Raw genomic sequence first — 17,251 nt, 5'->3', positions numbered from 1 at the left:
TTCTGTAGGAAGGATGTTGTTAAACTAGAAAGAATATAGAAAAGATTGACAAGGATATTGCCAGAAACGGGGGAGGTTTGGGGGGGGGGGTTGAGTTAAAAGGAGAGGCCGGATCAGCTAGGTCTTTTTTCCTGGAGTGTCAGAGGTTAGGGGTGACTTTATGGAGGTTTATAACATCATGTGATATGGTGAATAGCCAAGATCTTTTCCCAAGGTGAGGGCACTCCAAAACTAGAGGGCATAGGTTTCAGGTGAGAGGGGAAAGATTCAAAAGGGACCTGAGGAACACTGTTTTCATGCAGAGGGTGGTACGTGTATGGAATGAGCTGCCAGAGGAAGTGGTAGAGGTGGGTACAATTGCAACATTTAAAATACATTTGGACAGGTCCATAAATGGGCCAAATGCAGGCAAATGGGATTAGTTCAATTTAAAATATGTGGTCAGAATAGACGAGTTGGACCGCGAGGTCTGTTTCCGTGCTGTATATCTCTATGACTTGATAACTATTTTAATTGTTCAATTGCAGGATCTCAAATTTGAATTGGAAGTGAAGAACTTGGCATTAACAGACTCCAGGGGCCATGACCTGGTGAAGGAGGTGATAGTGAAGGTGACAAATAAAACAACTCATCAGGTACGGAGGAATACGTTCATACAAAATGCTTTGACACCCATAATACTGCATCAGAAGAAGGTTATTTTTCCTCTTTTACCACTTTTCCTGATTTTAAAATTTTTTAAAGTGGGAAAAGGATACTGAAATTGCATGATCAGTCTTGGTCATATGGAATGGTGGTGCAGGCTCGAAGGGCCGAATGGACTACTCCTTGACCTATTTCCTATGTTCTATGTTATCCTTTCGTAGCACCATTGAGTATGGGATTTGGATATTCTGGTGGCTGTGGAAAAGTAATATTGTTTGGGAATAGACAATGCAAACATGTCCTGTACCCTTGAAATGGGTTGCTCATTCGGTTCAAATGATTAAGGTCTCCTCTCTCTCCTGTTGATGCAAAAATCTTAAGTGAGAATAGTTTGAGCAGTTTCTCTTATTTTACATGAAAGTGCCCTATCTTAACTCAAATGTGGGGTAAAATTGAAACTATCTACAGCTGTATAGGGAACAGATATCAGGTGGAGACCTTCACTGAGTTAATTTCATTGGTCTCCTAGTGATGTAACAAGGGAAGAATCATAGAATCCCTACAGTGCGGAAGCAGGCCATTCGGCCCAGAGTCCACACTGACCCTCCAAACAGCATCCCACCCAGACCCATCCCCCTACTGTATCCCTGTAACCCTGCATTTCACATGGCTAATCTACTTAACCTACATGTCCCTGAACACGATGGGCAATTAAGCATGGTCAATCCACCTAATCTGTACATCTTTGGACTGTGGGACAAAATGCACTCAGACACAGGGAGAACGTGCAAACTCCACACAGTCACCCGAGGGTGGAATCAAACATGGGTCCCTGACGCTGTGAGGCAGCAGTGCTAACCACTGAGTCACTATGCTGCCCAAAGAAGCTCTGACAGAAACCTAGGAACAATGCATCATTGCAAGATAAAGGAGTAAGTTCTTATTCCCAACCAAGTGCAACCTTATATGCACAATAACCATTAATGCAAAGTTGCTCATATTTGAACTGAACACTCGTGTTACTGTAACTTGCATTAAAGCATTACATTTTATGTCCTTGGGTAGAAAATTAGGTCTGATCCCCATGTATCCCCAATAATACAGGTATGGGTCTGGTCAAAAGCTAAGTTTGTGAACAGAAAGTTCATCATGGAGGACATATATCAGCATTTCATTGATGGAGAGACCATTTCTCTGGATAGAGAGAGTGATCCATTCTGGGACCCTATTGACGCGGTCCATTTAGGAACTGCCTATGTCTGGCTTCAATCTCTCAACTATTGTATTCCACTGGAAGAACATGTGGAGTTTCACAATTCACAAGGTGAAGAAGAGGCCGTTTTACAGATGAATCTGGTGCCATGCACTCCAACTGGACAGTAAGTTTCAGAACAAATGGTTTTAGTTTGTATTTTTTTTTCCAAACAACCATCCAAGCTAAGATTTATCACAAAAGACAGACTAATATTTTGCATATGTCAGAAAGGCTGCAATATAGAGGCTGAAGTGAAATCTTTGGCAGTCAACAATAAAATCAGTCCAGTTCTGTAAATATATACCACAGACAGTAGCAGCACAATTGACAGCTCCCCCATCCATCAGTGCGGTTTCTTCTTTGGAACAGTTCAGAGTGGAATCCTACTGCTCCACTCTCTCCTGGTCGTCCCATAATTTTCTGTACTTTAAATATTTATCCATTTTCCCTTTGAAATAAAAGCAATGATCTTTGGTGCAACCACTCTCAGTGGAAAAACAGTTCATGCTGCAACAAACTCTATTGTTGCAGAACATGTTGGCTGAGACAAAAATTACTAAAATCCTTGCTCAGGCAAAACGTAGGCATAGTTGCACCACGCATCTTATACTGAAGCGTAGTCTGATGGTATGTACGTTGTTTACAAGCCAAATGTGAAGTTGTTTGAATTAAAATGTAAACCAATGGTTTCAGATCACCTTTAGAAGTTAGACTCAGTCTTTATGCTGCCAACAGTATAACTATAATCGGACTAGGAAGAAAATGTCTAATTTCCAAGACATCCTAAAATTTTTAATCTTTTAAATCTTACAAAGAATATGATTGTCTCGATAGTTTTTCAATATTAAAATTGCACTAGAATTTTGAATATGAACGTTAAGCATTTAGTTTTACTTTATTTGCTTACACTGCATTGTGAAGACAGTGATATATCTCTTTTGAGCAACCGACATTGCTAGGTGCAGATACTCATCCTGAGAATTGATATTTGTAGTATCACTGCATCTTTTTACATTTTCAGAATGTTAAATAAGTTTGTATTTTTCTCTAGACCTCTGAGTGAAGATGAGATCCTCATTGACCCCACAGAGATGGTAGGCCAGAGGTTGGATTTTCAAGTTCAGATTAAGCAATGCTTGGGAATCAGATGGTTGAAGCAGAATAGCATGAGAGGAATTCAGATTCAGTAAGAATATATTTTCATATGGAACTAACATCATGATTGTTTGATCAATGGGTATCAATTACCTTGCAGGACATCCCTGAACCAACCCCAGGAATGGACATGACAGAAACCATTGCCAGCTTGTCCGTTAATTACTGTCTATGTGTCTATCTTCCAAATCCCTCAATCTTTTCTCTGCAAAATAATCTATTCCTTCCTAAATTTAGAGATGCCATAGGCCTTTATCACTTTCCTGGGAAATCTGATCCACTGTTTCATCACCTTTTGCATAAAGACATTAAATCCTAGTTGCATTTCCTCTCCTCTTCTGCAATTGAGTACATGGCATTTGTAGTAAAGTTCTTGATTAGTAGTGATGTGTCACAGTTCACATAGGGAGTCCAAGTTGTTGTGATGGTGTACATTATTTTTTAAAATGCATGTTGTGATTTGGAGCTATGATTAGAAATGACAGAAGTTCCAATGTTCTTTCCATTAATCTTGGTGGAATTTTCTTTCTTGGATACAGAACTGGCTCAAAGGTAGAAGACAGAGGGTGGTGGTGGAGGGTTGTTTTTCAGACTGGAGGCCTGTGACCAGTGCAGTGCCACAAGGGTCGGTGCTGGTTCCACTACTTTTCATCATTTATATAAATGATTTGGATGTGAGCATAAGAGGGATAGTTAGCAAGTTTGCAGATGACACCAAAATTGGAAGTGTAGTGGACAGCGAAGAAGGTTACCTCAGATCATAACGAAATCTTGATCAGATGGGCCAATGGGCTGAGAAGTAGCAGATGGAGTTTAATTTAGATAAATATGAGGTGCTGCATTTCGGGAAAGCAAATCTTAGCAAGACTTATACACTTAATAGTAAGATCCTAGGGAGTGTTGCTGAACAAAGAGACCTTGGAGTGCAGCTTCATAGCTCCTTGAAAGTGCAGTCGCAGGTAGATAGCATAGTGAAGAAGGCGTTTGTTATGCTTTCCTTTATTGGTCAGAGTATTGAGTACAGGAGTTGGGAGATCATGTTGCGGCATTGGTTTGGCCACTGTTGGAATATTGTGTGCAATTCTGGTCTCCTTCCTATCAGAAAGAGGTTGTGAAATTTGAAAGGGTTTAGAAATGATTTACAAGGATGTTGCCAGGGTTGGAGGATTTGAGCTGTAGGGAGAGGCTGAATAGGCTGGGGCTGTTTTTCCCTGGAGTGTCGGAGGCTAAGGGGTGACCTTACAGTGGTCTATAAAATCATGAGGGGCATGGATAGGCTAAATTGACAAAATCTTTTCCCTGGGGTGGGGGAATCCAGAACTAAAAGGCATAGGTTTAGGGTGAGAGGAGAAAGATATAAAAGAGACCTAAGGGACAACTTTTTCGCTCAGAGGGTGGTACATGAATGGAATGAGCTGCCAGAGGAAGTGGTGGAGGCTGGTACAATTGCAACATTTAAAAGGCATATGAATAGGAAGGGTTTGGAGGGATATGAGCCGGGTGCTGGTAGATGGGACTAGATTGGGTTGGTATATCTGGTCGGCATGGATGAGTTGGACCGAAGGGTTTGTTTCCATGCTGTACATCTCTATGACTCTGTGACTCTAAGTGGTTAACCAAGAATTGTTCCTGTTGTTATCCATCTGCAACTGATATGTGCTAAGAGAATTTGCAGGTTGATACTCAATCTGTTTCACCCTATTACAAGCACACATTTCTCAGCTTGGAGTGGGACAAGACACTGGAACTTCTCGCTCAGAGACAGGAACACTATCCATTACACCATGTGACCTACATAGAGTTGCTGACTATGTGAAATCATTATTAAGATTCAATTTTAATGCATCTTGCAATGTAAAACAAGGTTTTTTTCCAGAGTTGCTCTATGTCAATATAACCATTTCCAGTTTTGCTTGCCCCTCCTTGGAACTCAGATGGTGAATCTAAGTTTTAACGTTCTTCACTGGGCCCTCTCTGATGATGGTAGAAGTGTACAGGGCAATATGTGATGTGGCTTTTACAAGATGGCTACGAATTACTGGGACACTATATCCTTCTGCCTCTGAGTCCTAAATTATACAATTCTCAGTCAAGATTGGAGTCAGGACTTAGATGTTTATTGGTTGTCATTAGATAACCTCCTTCCATTGAGGAACTGTTTGCCATGAAACCTAGAAGATCTTTTTCTGACAATGAGTCTCACCTGAAACAATATATCATCTTTTCCTTAACTACTGTGGCGCCTATGTTTCAGGCTTCCAGCTTTCGTGGTTTCTGATAGGAATATTCCACATCCAGTCTCCAATCCAAGATGTTTTAGTTGAACTGTCTCAGGTATGCAGCTGGAGTTATGCAGCTGGCCTCAGTTCCTACAGCCAAGAAGAGAATAAAATCACTTCCTATTTGCACTTCTGATTGCTCTCCATTGATCTCTCACTCAACTGTCCACGTATTAGGGCAATGTGAGACTCCAATAGTCAGATACTAACTGTGAAGACTTAAAAATGAATAATACCAATGGTATAATCCTGAGGTACTCCAAGATTACTAGCCATCAGAGTTAATTCTCCATAGGAACATCAACCCATCTTACTTCATCTCACCCAACCTCCAAATTATTCACTATGTGGTTAGTTAGCTTCCCCTTAAAGAATTATAGGCTAATTTAAATTGGGGCATTGCTATTTGTTTATTCTATATTTGTGGTGCTGAGGTCACTGGACCAGTAATTCAGGCTATTGCTTTAGGTTCAAATCCCACTATAGTAGCTGATGGAATATAAATTCAAATCATAAGAATAAACCCAAAAGCTAATCTCATTAATAATGACCATGAAGCTCTCATCAATTGTTGCAAAGACTCATCTGGTTCATTAGTGCCCTTTAGGGAAGGATTTCTTCTGTCCTTACCTGATCTGGACCATCTGTGGCTCCACCTCCACACTAATTAGAAGGACTCATAACTCCCCACTGAAACGGCCCAGCAAACCATTCAGTTCAAGTGCAATTAGGGATGGACAACAAATGCGTTCCTTGCCTATTCCCCCTTTAAAGATGGTGTTTTGAATGTCAACTTGGGTTGAACATTCTATCATTGTGATAAAAAGTACAAGTGTTCACTGAATCGTGCCGAACCTGTCCAAAACAGTTCCGACACTCAAGGCCCCTTCATGACTGGTATAAACTGGAGTCATGAAGGTGGTTGCTTTTCCTTTGTTCTTCTGCGAGATAACAAGTTGCTTTTAACCTTTTCCCGAGACATAGTTAGATGTATATTTTGTAAACAAAGGTCATGGTTTCCCACTGATGAGATATTAAAAGTCACATCCATATGATTGGGAAGATCAGAAGTTGGTCACTCCAAATGTGGACATGCAGCTGAAGCCAGTCTGCATCTCACCAAGTAGTGAGTTTGCTGTCACTATCCTCTTTAGGCATTAGGATCTACAGGACCCGCTTGGTCTAGTGCAGTAGGGATAAACCACTTTCTGATCTAATTGGAAGATGCTTTTGTATTGAACAGAAAATAGCTTCTCAAATATCAGCAACTAGCCCCAGGTTACGTTGACATGATAGACATTGTTCCAAAAGCTATTAGGAGGACCTGGATGTCGGGTCTGACTCCTCTGAAATCCTAAGCTAATTTGTTCACAAGTCCATATGACGTCCCAATGGTGGGTAGTACTTATGGCATTCCTCAGTATTAACCCTTTAAGATCAATATACAAGCTACCTAAGCTTAGCAACTATTATGTGAGTGTCTGAATGTTCCCTGAGCCACTGTATTATTGCACCTTGACTGTGCACGTAATGGCATTTAATGCACATGGGTTAAAGACTCTGAATCAGAGACAATGTTATGACTGCTTCCCTTTTCAAAATGGTTATGTTTGAAACTGTCTTTTAGAATTTAAGGTAAATCAGAATGCCTGTGAAGGTGTGTGAATTTGTGTTGCTTTAGGCCCAGGAATAGGTCCATTCGGTTGATTAATGTAGGAACTGGGGACAGAAGTAAAACCAACCTGTTCAAAATTAGGTGTGAGCTTTTAAACACTTGGACACAAAGAAAAGGCAGCTTTTCTGACAGACTCACAGACTCTCCAACTTGGATTTTTGCTATGACCAGAGCCTTTCTGTCATTGAGAAAAGAAGCAAGAGTTCTGTTCCTGAATATGACACTTATCTATTGGGGCAAGTCACATTTCATGCATTTGTGTTTCACAGAAATAGCTGCCCATATAAATCAGCAGCTGCCACTCCTCAAGTCTGACTTTGGTGACCTGGGCATGTGAAATATGATGTGCACAGATTAAACCTGGTAAGAGTAGGTCTAAACTTTGTGGAGTCCTTTGGATAGGCTGAAAGATTGCCTTCAAAGGGAAAAGGTACCTTTATTGGATTTGGTTCTGGGACACCTTTGGTTAAGATCAGGTACACCTTTGGACTGACAAGCTGCCCTTTGGAAGAGGTGAAGTGTACTTTAGAATTCTGAAAGGTAGACATGAATGTACTTAAATAATATATATATAAACTCATCGAAATTGTTAAAGCATCAAAAAGAACTGTTAAAGAAAAGCTCTCCACCTATCACGACATTTAATCTCCTGTCCTTTAAATACTTTTTAAAAAAATTGTGCCTGGAGTGTTTAAAAAAAGTTCTGCTTCCATCACGAGGATTTCGAAAAATGATTATGATCCTTCCCAAATATGTGACTCTTATTGCAATACGATTCCACAGGTGCCTGTGAAGCACAAATACCAACATGAAACTGATGGGCTGAATGGTCTGTTACCTGTATTGTAAATTCACCACTATTCTATGTAGTGGTTGGAAGTCTTATGAAGAGAGGTCACTGTGATAAGTGCACACAGTAGAATAATTGTAATTAAATTCTGCACTAAATGAACTTAATGGCAATTGTGTACTTTCTCTCTGTGTGTCATGGACACCAAAGAATCTAGAATCTAGAGCAATGAGTCTAGAAGTCTAAAGTATGCAGCTGGTAATTGCTGAAAATTTATATCTCGCATACAATTATTGACTTATTCTGTAGTATCAGTTTGTGCACAATTAATGTACCAGTGTATGTGAAAGATATACCTGAAGAACTCACAAACCAGGGCCCTGAGAAAGATTAACTGTGTGCTAATCTCTTCAGGTATCATGTACTTAACCATCCATGCCCCTTCTGCACCAAACCTATCTGGAACACTGTTAATGCAAGAATTGATCAAGTAATGCAATTCACTGTCAAAAGTGTGTCAGAGGAACTACTGAACTATCTACAATATCATGCTCTGGTCCTGGATCTGTGGGGCCTCCAAGGTAATAAAAGACCTTTGTGGCTCAAAGATTGGTGTGGGGGACATGCATTTGAACTCATTGGCATTGGCGTCATTACTGTTTTTAGGATGGGATGGGCTTCTTCTGAATCATGCTCAGCGCAGAATCTTTGCAAATTGCATAACCAGCACTATGGGTAGGACTTTATATTAAATAGATGGATGGGGAATAGGCTTGGAAAATTATGGAAAATGTTAAGGGGGGAGGGCTCAACAAGAAGTTAAAAATTCCAGAACAAGGAATAGGACATAAAGTATGGAAAGGGTCTGAAATTCAGCTTCAGGCACTGCAGATGAGGGGATAACTATGAGAAGGGGGGCAGTCAACGCAGGACTGAGAGTCTTGTACTTAAATATATGCATTAAATAAAGCACAGATTGAAATTGGAAGTACAATGTGGATATAATAGAGACGTGTCTGCAAGGGGTTCAGGCATGGGAACTAAATCATGTCTAATTGAAAGGAGAGGCAGATGGGCAGAACAACCCAGATGGCCTCCTTCTTCAAAGACCGCAATTTCCCTTCAGATGTGGTTGACGATGCTCTCCATCGCATCTCCTCCACTTTCCGCACCTCCGCCTTGAACCCCGCCCCTCCAATCGCTAACAGGACAGAACCCCACTGGTCCTCACCTACCACCCCACCAACCTCCAGATACATTGTATCATCCTTCATCATTTCCGCCACCTCCAAACAGACCCCACCACCAAGGATATATTTCCCTCCTCTCCCCTACCAGCATTCCAGAAAGACCACTCCCTCCGCGACTCCCTTGTCAGGTCCATACCGCCCACTAACCCAACCTCCACTCCCGGCACCTTCCCCTGCAACCGCAAGAAATGCAAAACTTGCGCCCACACCTCCCCTCCACTTCCCTCAAAGGCCCCAAGGGATCCTTCCATATCTGTCACAAATTCACCTGCACCTCCACACGCGTCATTTACTGCATCTGCTGCACCCGATGTGGCCTCCTCTACATTGGGGAGACAGGCCGCCTACTTGCGGAACGTTTCAGTGAACACCTCTAGGGCACCAACCAACACAACCGCCCCGTGACTGAACACTTTAACCCCCCCTCCCACTCCGGACTCAGCATCGCCTTCTTGACCTGCAATCTTCTTCCTGAACTCTCCACCCCCACCCCCTATCCGGGCTATCACCCTCACCTTCCACCTATCGCATTCCCAATGCCCCTCCCCCAAGTCCCTCCTCCCTACCTTTTATCTTAGCCTGCTTGGCACACCCTCCTCATTCCTGAAGAAGGGCTTATGCCCGAAACGTCGATTCTCCTGCTCCTTGGATGCTGCCTGACCTGCTGCGCGTTTCCAGCAACACATTTTTCAGCTCTGATCTCCAGCATCTGCAGTCCTCACTTTCTCCTAGAAGGGTAAGGTTGCCGTGTTTATAAGAAATAAAATTAAATCAATTGCAAAAGCTGATAGAGAGTCAGAAAGTGTAGAATATATTTGGCTAAAGTTGAGGAACTGCAAAAGATAAAAGACCCTTGATGGTGGTTATGTACAGGCCTCCTAGTAGTCATCAGGATGTCGGAAGAAAAAAAAATCAGGATATAGAAAAGGTATGCAAGAAGGCATGGTGAACTAGGAAAATCAGGTTGACAGCAGATCTCAAGAAAAGAAATCTACAGATGGCGATGGAATTACAGTATGGATGGACAGTGTTTCATAATTCCACATCATGGGAAAGAACAATATAAAGTCAGAAATTTCTCTCCACTTAAAATGGTGATATTATGTCAGGAGCAATGAATTGAATAAGCATTCAATGAGTTACTGTAGGCTCTACACTCTAAACTCTGGGCTCCAGACTCTATGCTCTAGCTATTGAAGGTGTTCTTGTGGGAATTGATTGCAAGGAATGATAGCCTTGATGAAGTATTACAGTATTTGGTATTACAGTATACAATACAGAACATGGCTAATTAATTGTATACCAATTGTAGTTAATTTTCTGTAAGTTGAAGGTGTTAATTTGGATTTTACTTGAGCACTTCAAAGAAACATTTACTAAACCTGTATGTAGTCGAGTTTGGAGGCGTGTGTTTATAATATTTCACTCTATAATTAAGCATAAAACTAAGTTAAGATTAAAAATATAAATGTAAAAGTTAAAATAAAGTTTAATGATTTAGAAACACCAGCCAAGTTTCTAAGCCTTTGGGCAGCCTGAGAAAGGAGATCTACATGTCTTTAGATAGCCTTTGGGCAGCCTGAGAAAGGAGATCTACATGTCTTTAGATAGCCTTTGGGCAGTCTGAGAAAGGAGATCTACATGTCTTTAGATAGCCTTTGGGCAGTCTGAGAAAGGAGATCTACATGTCTTTAGATAGCCTTTGGGCAGTCTGAGAAAGGAGATCTACATGTCTTTAGATAGCCTTTGGGCAGTCTGAGAAAGGAGATCTACATGTCTTTAGATAGCCTTTGGGCAGTCTGAGAAAGGAGATCTACATGTCTTTAGATAGCCTTTGGGCAGTCTGAGAAAGGAGATCTACATGTCTTTAGATAGCCTTTGGGCAGTCTGAGAAAGGAGATCTACATGTCTTAAGATAGCCTTTGGGCAGTCTGAGAAAGGAGATCTACATGTCTTAAGATAGCCTTTGGGCAGTCTGAGAAAGGAGATCTACATGTCTTAAGATAGCCTTTGGGCAGTCTGAGAAAGGAGATCTACATGTCTTAAGATAGCCTTTGGGCAGTCTGAGAAAGGAGATCTACATGTCTTAAGATAGCCTTTGGGCAGTCTGAGAAAGGAGATCTACATGTCTTAAGATAGCCTTTGGGCAGTCTGAGAAAGGAGATCTACATGTCTTAAGATAGCCTTTGGGCAGTCTGAGAAAGGAGATCTACATGTCTTAAGATAGCCTTTGGGCAGTCTGAGAAAGGAGATCTACATGTCTTAAGATAGCCTTTGGGCAGCCTGAGAAAGGAGATCTACATGTCTTTAGATAGCCTTTGAGCAGCCTGAGAAAGGAGATCTACATGTCTTTAGATAGCCTTTGGGCAGCCTAGGAGATCTACATGTCTTTAGATAGCCTTTGGGCAGCCTGAGAAAGGAGATCTACATGTCTTAAGGTGTTTTAAGTTTTTACAATGTTATTCCAAAACTCACAGTTGAACAACACTGGTAACAACATTCTCCTTGCTCAGCCCAGAGAAAGAATCTGGCAACAATAGTTTTTTTCATTTATTGTAATACAGTTACTGTCCTATGTGATCAGCATGTTGGTCAATGCCAAATAAAAATAACAGGATTGTATTTTGGATTACGTTTTATTGGTTTTACATGTTGTGAAGAGGATTGCACAGAAATCAGTTCCCCTTTAGATGATATTGAACTCACTGATGAAGGCAGCATAATTATTGACTATGTGAGACCACAACTGCCCAGTACTGTGGTAAGTATACTTCACTTGCGCTCACATTTTTTTTTACAAAAGTATATCCCAATAGAATTAATTTTAAAAGCATGTAGGTGTTCTGGCATAGCTACACAGGGAATGGCTATATAACATGTGAAAAGAAGTTTGTGGTTGGCCTTATAAATACTGTTCCAACTCGAACAAGAAGAATCACTGGAAATCATCCCCACTACTCTGCAAACCATACCAAAAGCGTAAATCTCTTATTTAATCACTAAAATGGGCAAATTGTTTCTCTTTATTACTACTGTCCAGAGTAAAAGAGTGTTTCACTAGATTTCTTCAATAATTCTTTTATTATAAACAGTACTTAATCTTTAAACAAATGGAAAACTAGTTAACAACTTAGCTATAATCAGGAATTAAACTATATGCTCTGAGCCCCAAACAGACACATATAGAACAAGCCAGACAATACAGCTCTGCAGAGCATGTATGTTTTTTTTAAGGCAAATAAATTTGTGGGCCAAGAATCTGAATTCAAAGGATGAAATTGGATGACGTCTCACGATTTCCCATGTTTCCTTCGACAAGATCAAAATGCTGATTGCTATAGAATAATGGAAAATTTTCAAACTGGTCTTTTCAGATCAGATGGAAAATCAGTTTGGCTTAGGTTTTTGAATGGAATTAACTTCATAGAATCTCCTACAGTGTGGATGCAGGTCACTCAGTCTATTGAGTCACACCAACCCTCCAACGAGCACCCCAATTTTTTAATCTATTCCTGTAACCCTGCATTTTTCATGACTAATCCATCTGGCCTGCACACTATGGGCAATTTAGCATGGCCAATCCACCTAAACCACACATTGTTAGACTGTGGGAGGAAACCAGAGCACTGGAGGCAATCTATGCAGACACAGAGAGAATATGCAACACAGTCATCTGAGGGTGGAATCGAACCCAGGTCCCTTGTGCTTGGGGCAGCAGTGCTAACCACTGAGCCACCATGCAGCTTCAGAATTTATGAGGTAGTCTGGGATGCTAATTTCTTTTGGACGTTTCTCAAGTTCTTAGAAATACTTTAGCCTGGCGAGAGATCTTGTTAGCTTGTCATGTTGTGAGGTGAGAAGACAGAGAGATCTTTTAAGCTGCAAGCTTCTTGCGGTCTTTTGTTCCTAGAGAGAAAAGGAACCAGTCTACAAGGGTGTTGCTAGACAAACATCAGTGCATAGGCTACACCACTTCTAAACCAACTATTAAATCCATAATGAAAACTGAAATTGTTCAAAAAATGCAGCGGGTCTAGCAGCATCTGTGGAGAGAAAGCAGAGTTAACATTTTAGGTCCAGTAATCCTTCTTCAGAACAGGGTTGATTTCCAGCATCCCTAGTTCTTTAGTTGTTAATTAAATCCATAAACCTTATCTCTTAACTCTCTAACAAGTTTTGCTCAACTCCTTTCTAGTTACTTGATTTCCAGTAAATAGCGAGTGGCTTACAGCATTCATTGAGCTGTTCATTTGATTTCCAAGAAACCACATATAGTCCAAATAATTTAAAATCCTCCATTAATTAAGAATATGTATTCCCAATACTACTGTCTCCTTGTGTTAGGACAAGAGAGGGTCAAGTAGCAGAAACTGCCATCTGCTGTTACAAACTTTTTTGGGTGGGTTGTAAATTTGTAATTTGTAAACTGAGCCTATACATTTGCATTTACTGCAATTTCCCAATGATACAATTAACAATTGGTCTGGTAAATGGCATAGACCAAAGCATAAAATTATATGCAGACATTAATTGATTAAATAATCAGAATGATTAATGGAACGTTGGCCTTTATAACACAAAGGAGAAAGTGAGGACTGCAGATGCTGGAGATCAGAGCTGAAAATGTGTTGCTGGAAAAGCGCAGCAGGTCAGGCAGCATCCAAGGAACAGGAGAATCGACGTTTCGGGCATAAGCGTTCCTGACCAATTGTGGTATTTTGTGTACTGTTTTGTGCAGGGCATCTTTGAAAGGGTATATTAATTCATCTTGGAATAAGTGCAGCACAAAGTCACCAGAATGTGATCAGGTCTCCAAGCATTAGATTATGAAGAGTGATGACATACATTAGGGTTGTATTTCCTGGAACATATAGAAAGTTAAGGGTGATATGCTTGACGGTTTTGAACATAGCAAATTTTGAGAAGATTTGTAGCTCAGGTTGAGGTTCTGGGTGTGGGTTTGCTTGCTGACCTCGAAGGTTCATTTCTCGATGTTTCGTCATCCTGATGTCAGGATAAGCCAAACAAAGACACACACGAGAATTCCTAGAAGCATGTCTTTCCAACCGGAACTCTATCAACAAACACATCGAGTTAGACTCCATCTATCACCCATGAGAAAAAAACAGGAAATGGCATCACCACAGGAAATTACATCACCAACCCAAAGAAATCCAAACATATAAATAGAAAGCAGGAATTATCAGCAGTGCTTTGCCTGGAGGCCCACTGAAAATGTTACCTCGTAGGGTGACAAAACATCTGGAAATGAACCTTCCAGCTGAGCGAGCAAACCTATATCCAGGTTTTGAACATGTTGAAAGGAATTGATAAAGTAAATAGAAACTCACTATTATCACTTGTGCGGAGACTCTAGGGAAAGGGGACATTACCTTAAAATTGGAATTCCCTCAATGTGTGATAGAAGTGTGGAACACAATGGCCATAAAAAACAGCAGGTGATAAGTAGAAGGTTCGATCTTGGAAGCAAAGCAGCTACAATTTTAGTTCTGACAGTGCTTCTAAATGCGAGAAAAAACATTATGATTTCCAGAACTTTGAAAACGTAAAACCTAACAACACTGATATATATCGATTTAATCAAATTCTTGACAAACATCCATACAGTCATAAAGCACAGAATCAGATCCTTCGGTCCAACCAGTCCATGCTAATCATAATCTAAAACTAAACTAGTACCACCTGCCGGCTCCTGGCTCCAAACCTTTCCCATTCATGTACTTATCCAAATATCTTTTAAATGCTATAATTAGACCCTTATCCATCACTTCCTCTGGAGGTTCATTCCACAGGTGAACCACCCTCTGTGTAAAAAAAAAATTCCCCTCATGTTTTTTAAATCTTTTTCCTCTCACCACATTTTCTCTGAATTTTACTTTTGACAAGCTGCACATTTTATTAAAATTGTGGAAGTAATTGTTGGCTGACCAGATTCTGTTTGCTGCACACATATTTTACAGGGAACTTAATAAAGGTTGGTAAACTAATAAAAATTGAATACATTCCGTTCATAATTTCACGATTAGATTTTCTGTTCCATTGCAGGAAATAGACGATGACCAGCTCTCGGAGCTTTACATCAAGCTATCGAAGTTGGAGCAAGAGATTGAACTTCTGAGAGATGTCAACAGAACCTTAAGAAAAGACAATGTCTCCATTAAGAGCGCTTTAAGGAAAATGAGTGATGGTATGCGGAACCAGCAGAGTGCGCTGTAATGCCAAATGCAAATTTGCTCAGGCTGCACAGCCAACACTGTCTCACTAATTTTGCAGCTTCTTTCTCTTACACATATGGAAATACATGAACAGTAAAATATTTGAACCTGTTTATCCATTTTACTAAGTAGTGGCTGACGTGCACTCCATCTCCATTTACCTGTTTTTATTCCATATCACTCAATTCTCTTGCATAACAAAACTCTTATCACTCTCAGTTTTAAAAATTTCTATTGACTCCGTATTCACCACCATGCTGGAGGAGCATGTTCCAGGTTTCCACCACTGCTCAATATGTGAGCAAACTGGCCTGGTTTCACTGCTAAATAACTTGGCTCTAATTTCATGGGACTATGCCATCCTATTCTGTAATTAAAAACAGAAATTAGTGAGAAAAAAAACTCAGCAGCTCTGGCAGCATCTGCAGAGAGAAATCAGAGTTAATGTTTCAGGTCCAGTTCAGAAACCACCTTATTCTGTATTCCTCCACCAGAGGGAGTAGTTTCTTTATATTTACAGTACTTGGAATTATCGTTTTATGCTTGTGAGTTAGATTAGCATTGATACTTCCAAATTCACAGAAATATGAACCATGTTGGCACCTTGGCTTCATAATTGAACCCTTTAAACCCTGGAATAATTCTGGGTAATCTGCACTGTACCTTTCTAAGACAGAATCTCAGAATTGTTACAGCATGTTCCTGATAAAGAGCTTATGCCTGAAACATCGACTCTCCTGGTCGACAGATGCTGCCTGACCTGCTTTTCCAGCGCCACACTTTTCGACTCTGACTCTCTAGCATTCGCAGTCCTCACTTTCTCATAGCACAAAAAGAGGCCATTCAGCCTATTGGTTTTGTACTAGTTATATTCCCTAGCTTCAATTTCCTTCCCTTTCCTCATATCCCTAAGTACTATTTCTATCTAAATAATCATCCAGTGCCTGCTTGATTGCCTCAGTTGAACATGCCAACACCATATTTGGATATTTATTTCTTAAGGGTCAGTTCCCAAGTTGAGTGATGCCTATACTCAAGGGAGGAGATTGCAGAGCCATTGGCCTTGATTTTTATGTCCTCGTTGTCTACAGGAGTAGTGCCAGAAGATTGGAGGATAGCAAATGTGGTTCCCTTGTTCAAGAAGGGGAGTAGGGATAACCCTAGTAACTATAGACCGGTGAGTCTCACTTCTGTTTTGGGCAAGGTCTTAGAGAGAATTGTAAGGGATAGGATTTATGAACATCTGGATAGGAATAATGTGATCAAGGATAGTCAGCATGGTTTTGTGAAGGGTAGGTCGTGCCTCACAAACCTTATTGAATTCTTTGAGAAGGTGAATAAGGAGGTGGACGAGGCTAAAGCGGTAGATGTGGTGTATATGGATTTTAGTAAGACGTTTGATAAGGTTCCCCATGGTAGACTACTGCAAAAAATACGGAGGTATGGCATTGAGGGTGAGTTGGAGGTTTGGATTAGGAGTTGGCTGGCCAGAAGAAGACAGAGGGTAGTAGTTGATGGCAAAGGTTCATCCTGGAGTGCCGTCACTAGCGGTGTTCCGCAAGGATCTGTTTTGGGACCATTGCTGTTTGTCATTTTTATAAATGACCTGGAAGAGGGGTTAGAAAGTTGGGTGAGCAAGTTTGCGGATGACACGAAAGTCGGAGGAGTTGTAGACAGTAAGGAAGGACATGGCAGGTTACAGCGGGATATAGATAAGCTGCAGAACTGGACAGAAAGGTGGCAAATGGAGTTCAATGTAGCTAAGTGTGAGGTGATTCACTTTGGGAAAAATAACAAAAAGATGGGGTACTGGGCTAATGGTCGGATACTTGGTAGTGTGGATGAGCAGAGGGATCTTGGTGTCCATGTACACAAATCTTTGAAAGTTGCCACACAGGTAAATAGTGCGGTGAAGAAGGCATATGGCGAACTGGCTTTTATTGGTAGAGGAATTGACTTCCGGAGT

General features: G+C 40.8%; 1 protein-coding gene across 1 annotated transcript in view; it reads left to right on the top strand.

Moving 5' to 3' along the window:
- kif28 (kinesin family member 28) overlaps positions 1 to 17,251 on the top strand; it is a 67,680-nt gene that overhangs the window by 46,251 nt on the left and 4,178 nt on the right. Inside the window, exons 16-21 of the mRNA XM_043696754.1 lie at positions 528 to 635; positions 1,750 to 2,024; positions 2,952 to 3,086; positions 8,214 to 8,380; positions 11,614 to 11,810; positions 15,116 to 15,257. Coding sequence (XP_043552689.1) covers positions 528 to 635; positions 1,750 to 2,024; positions 2,952 to 3,086; positions 8,214 to 8,380; positions 11,614 to 11,810; positions 15,116 to 15,257 — 1,024 coding nt within the window. The remainder of the gene's footprint in view (positions 1 to 527; positions 636 to 1,749; positions 2,025 to 2,951; positions 3,087 to 8,213; positions 8,381 to 11,613; positions 11,811 to 15,115; positions 15,258 to 17,251) is intronic.

Source organism: Chiloscyllium plagiosum, chromosome 9 (genome assembly GCF_004010195.1).
Source record: "Chiloscyllium plagiosum isolate BGI_BamShark_2017 chromosome 9, ASM401019v2, whole genome shotgun sequence".
Taxonomy (NCBI): Eukaryota; Metazoa; Chordata; class Chondrichthyes; order Orectolobiformes; family Hemiscylliidae; genus Chiloscyllium; species Chiloscyllium plagiosum.
This window is presented reverse-complemented; position numbering and strand designations above follow the sequence as displayed.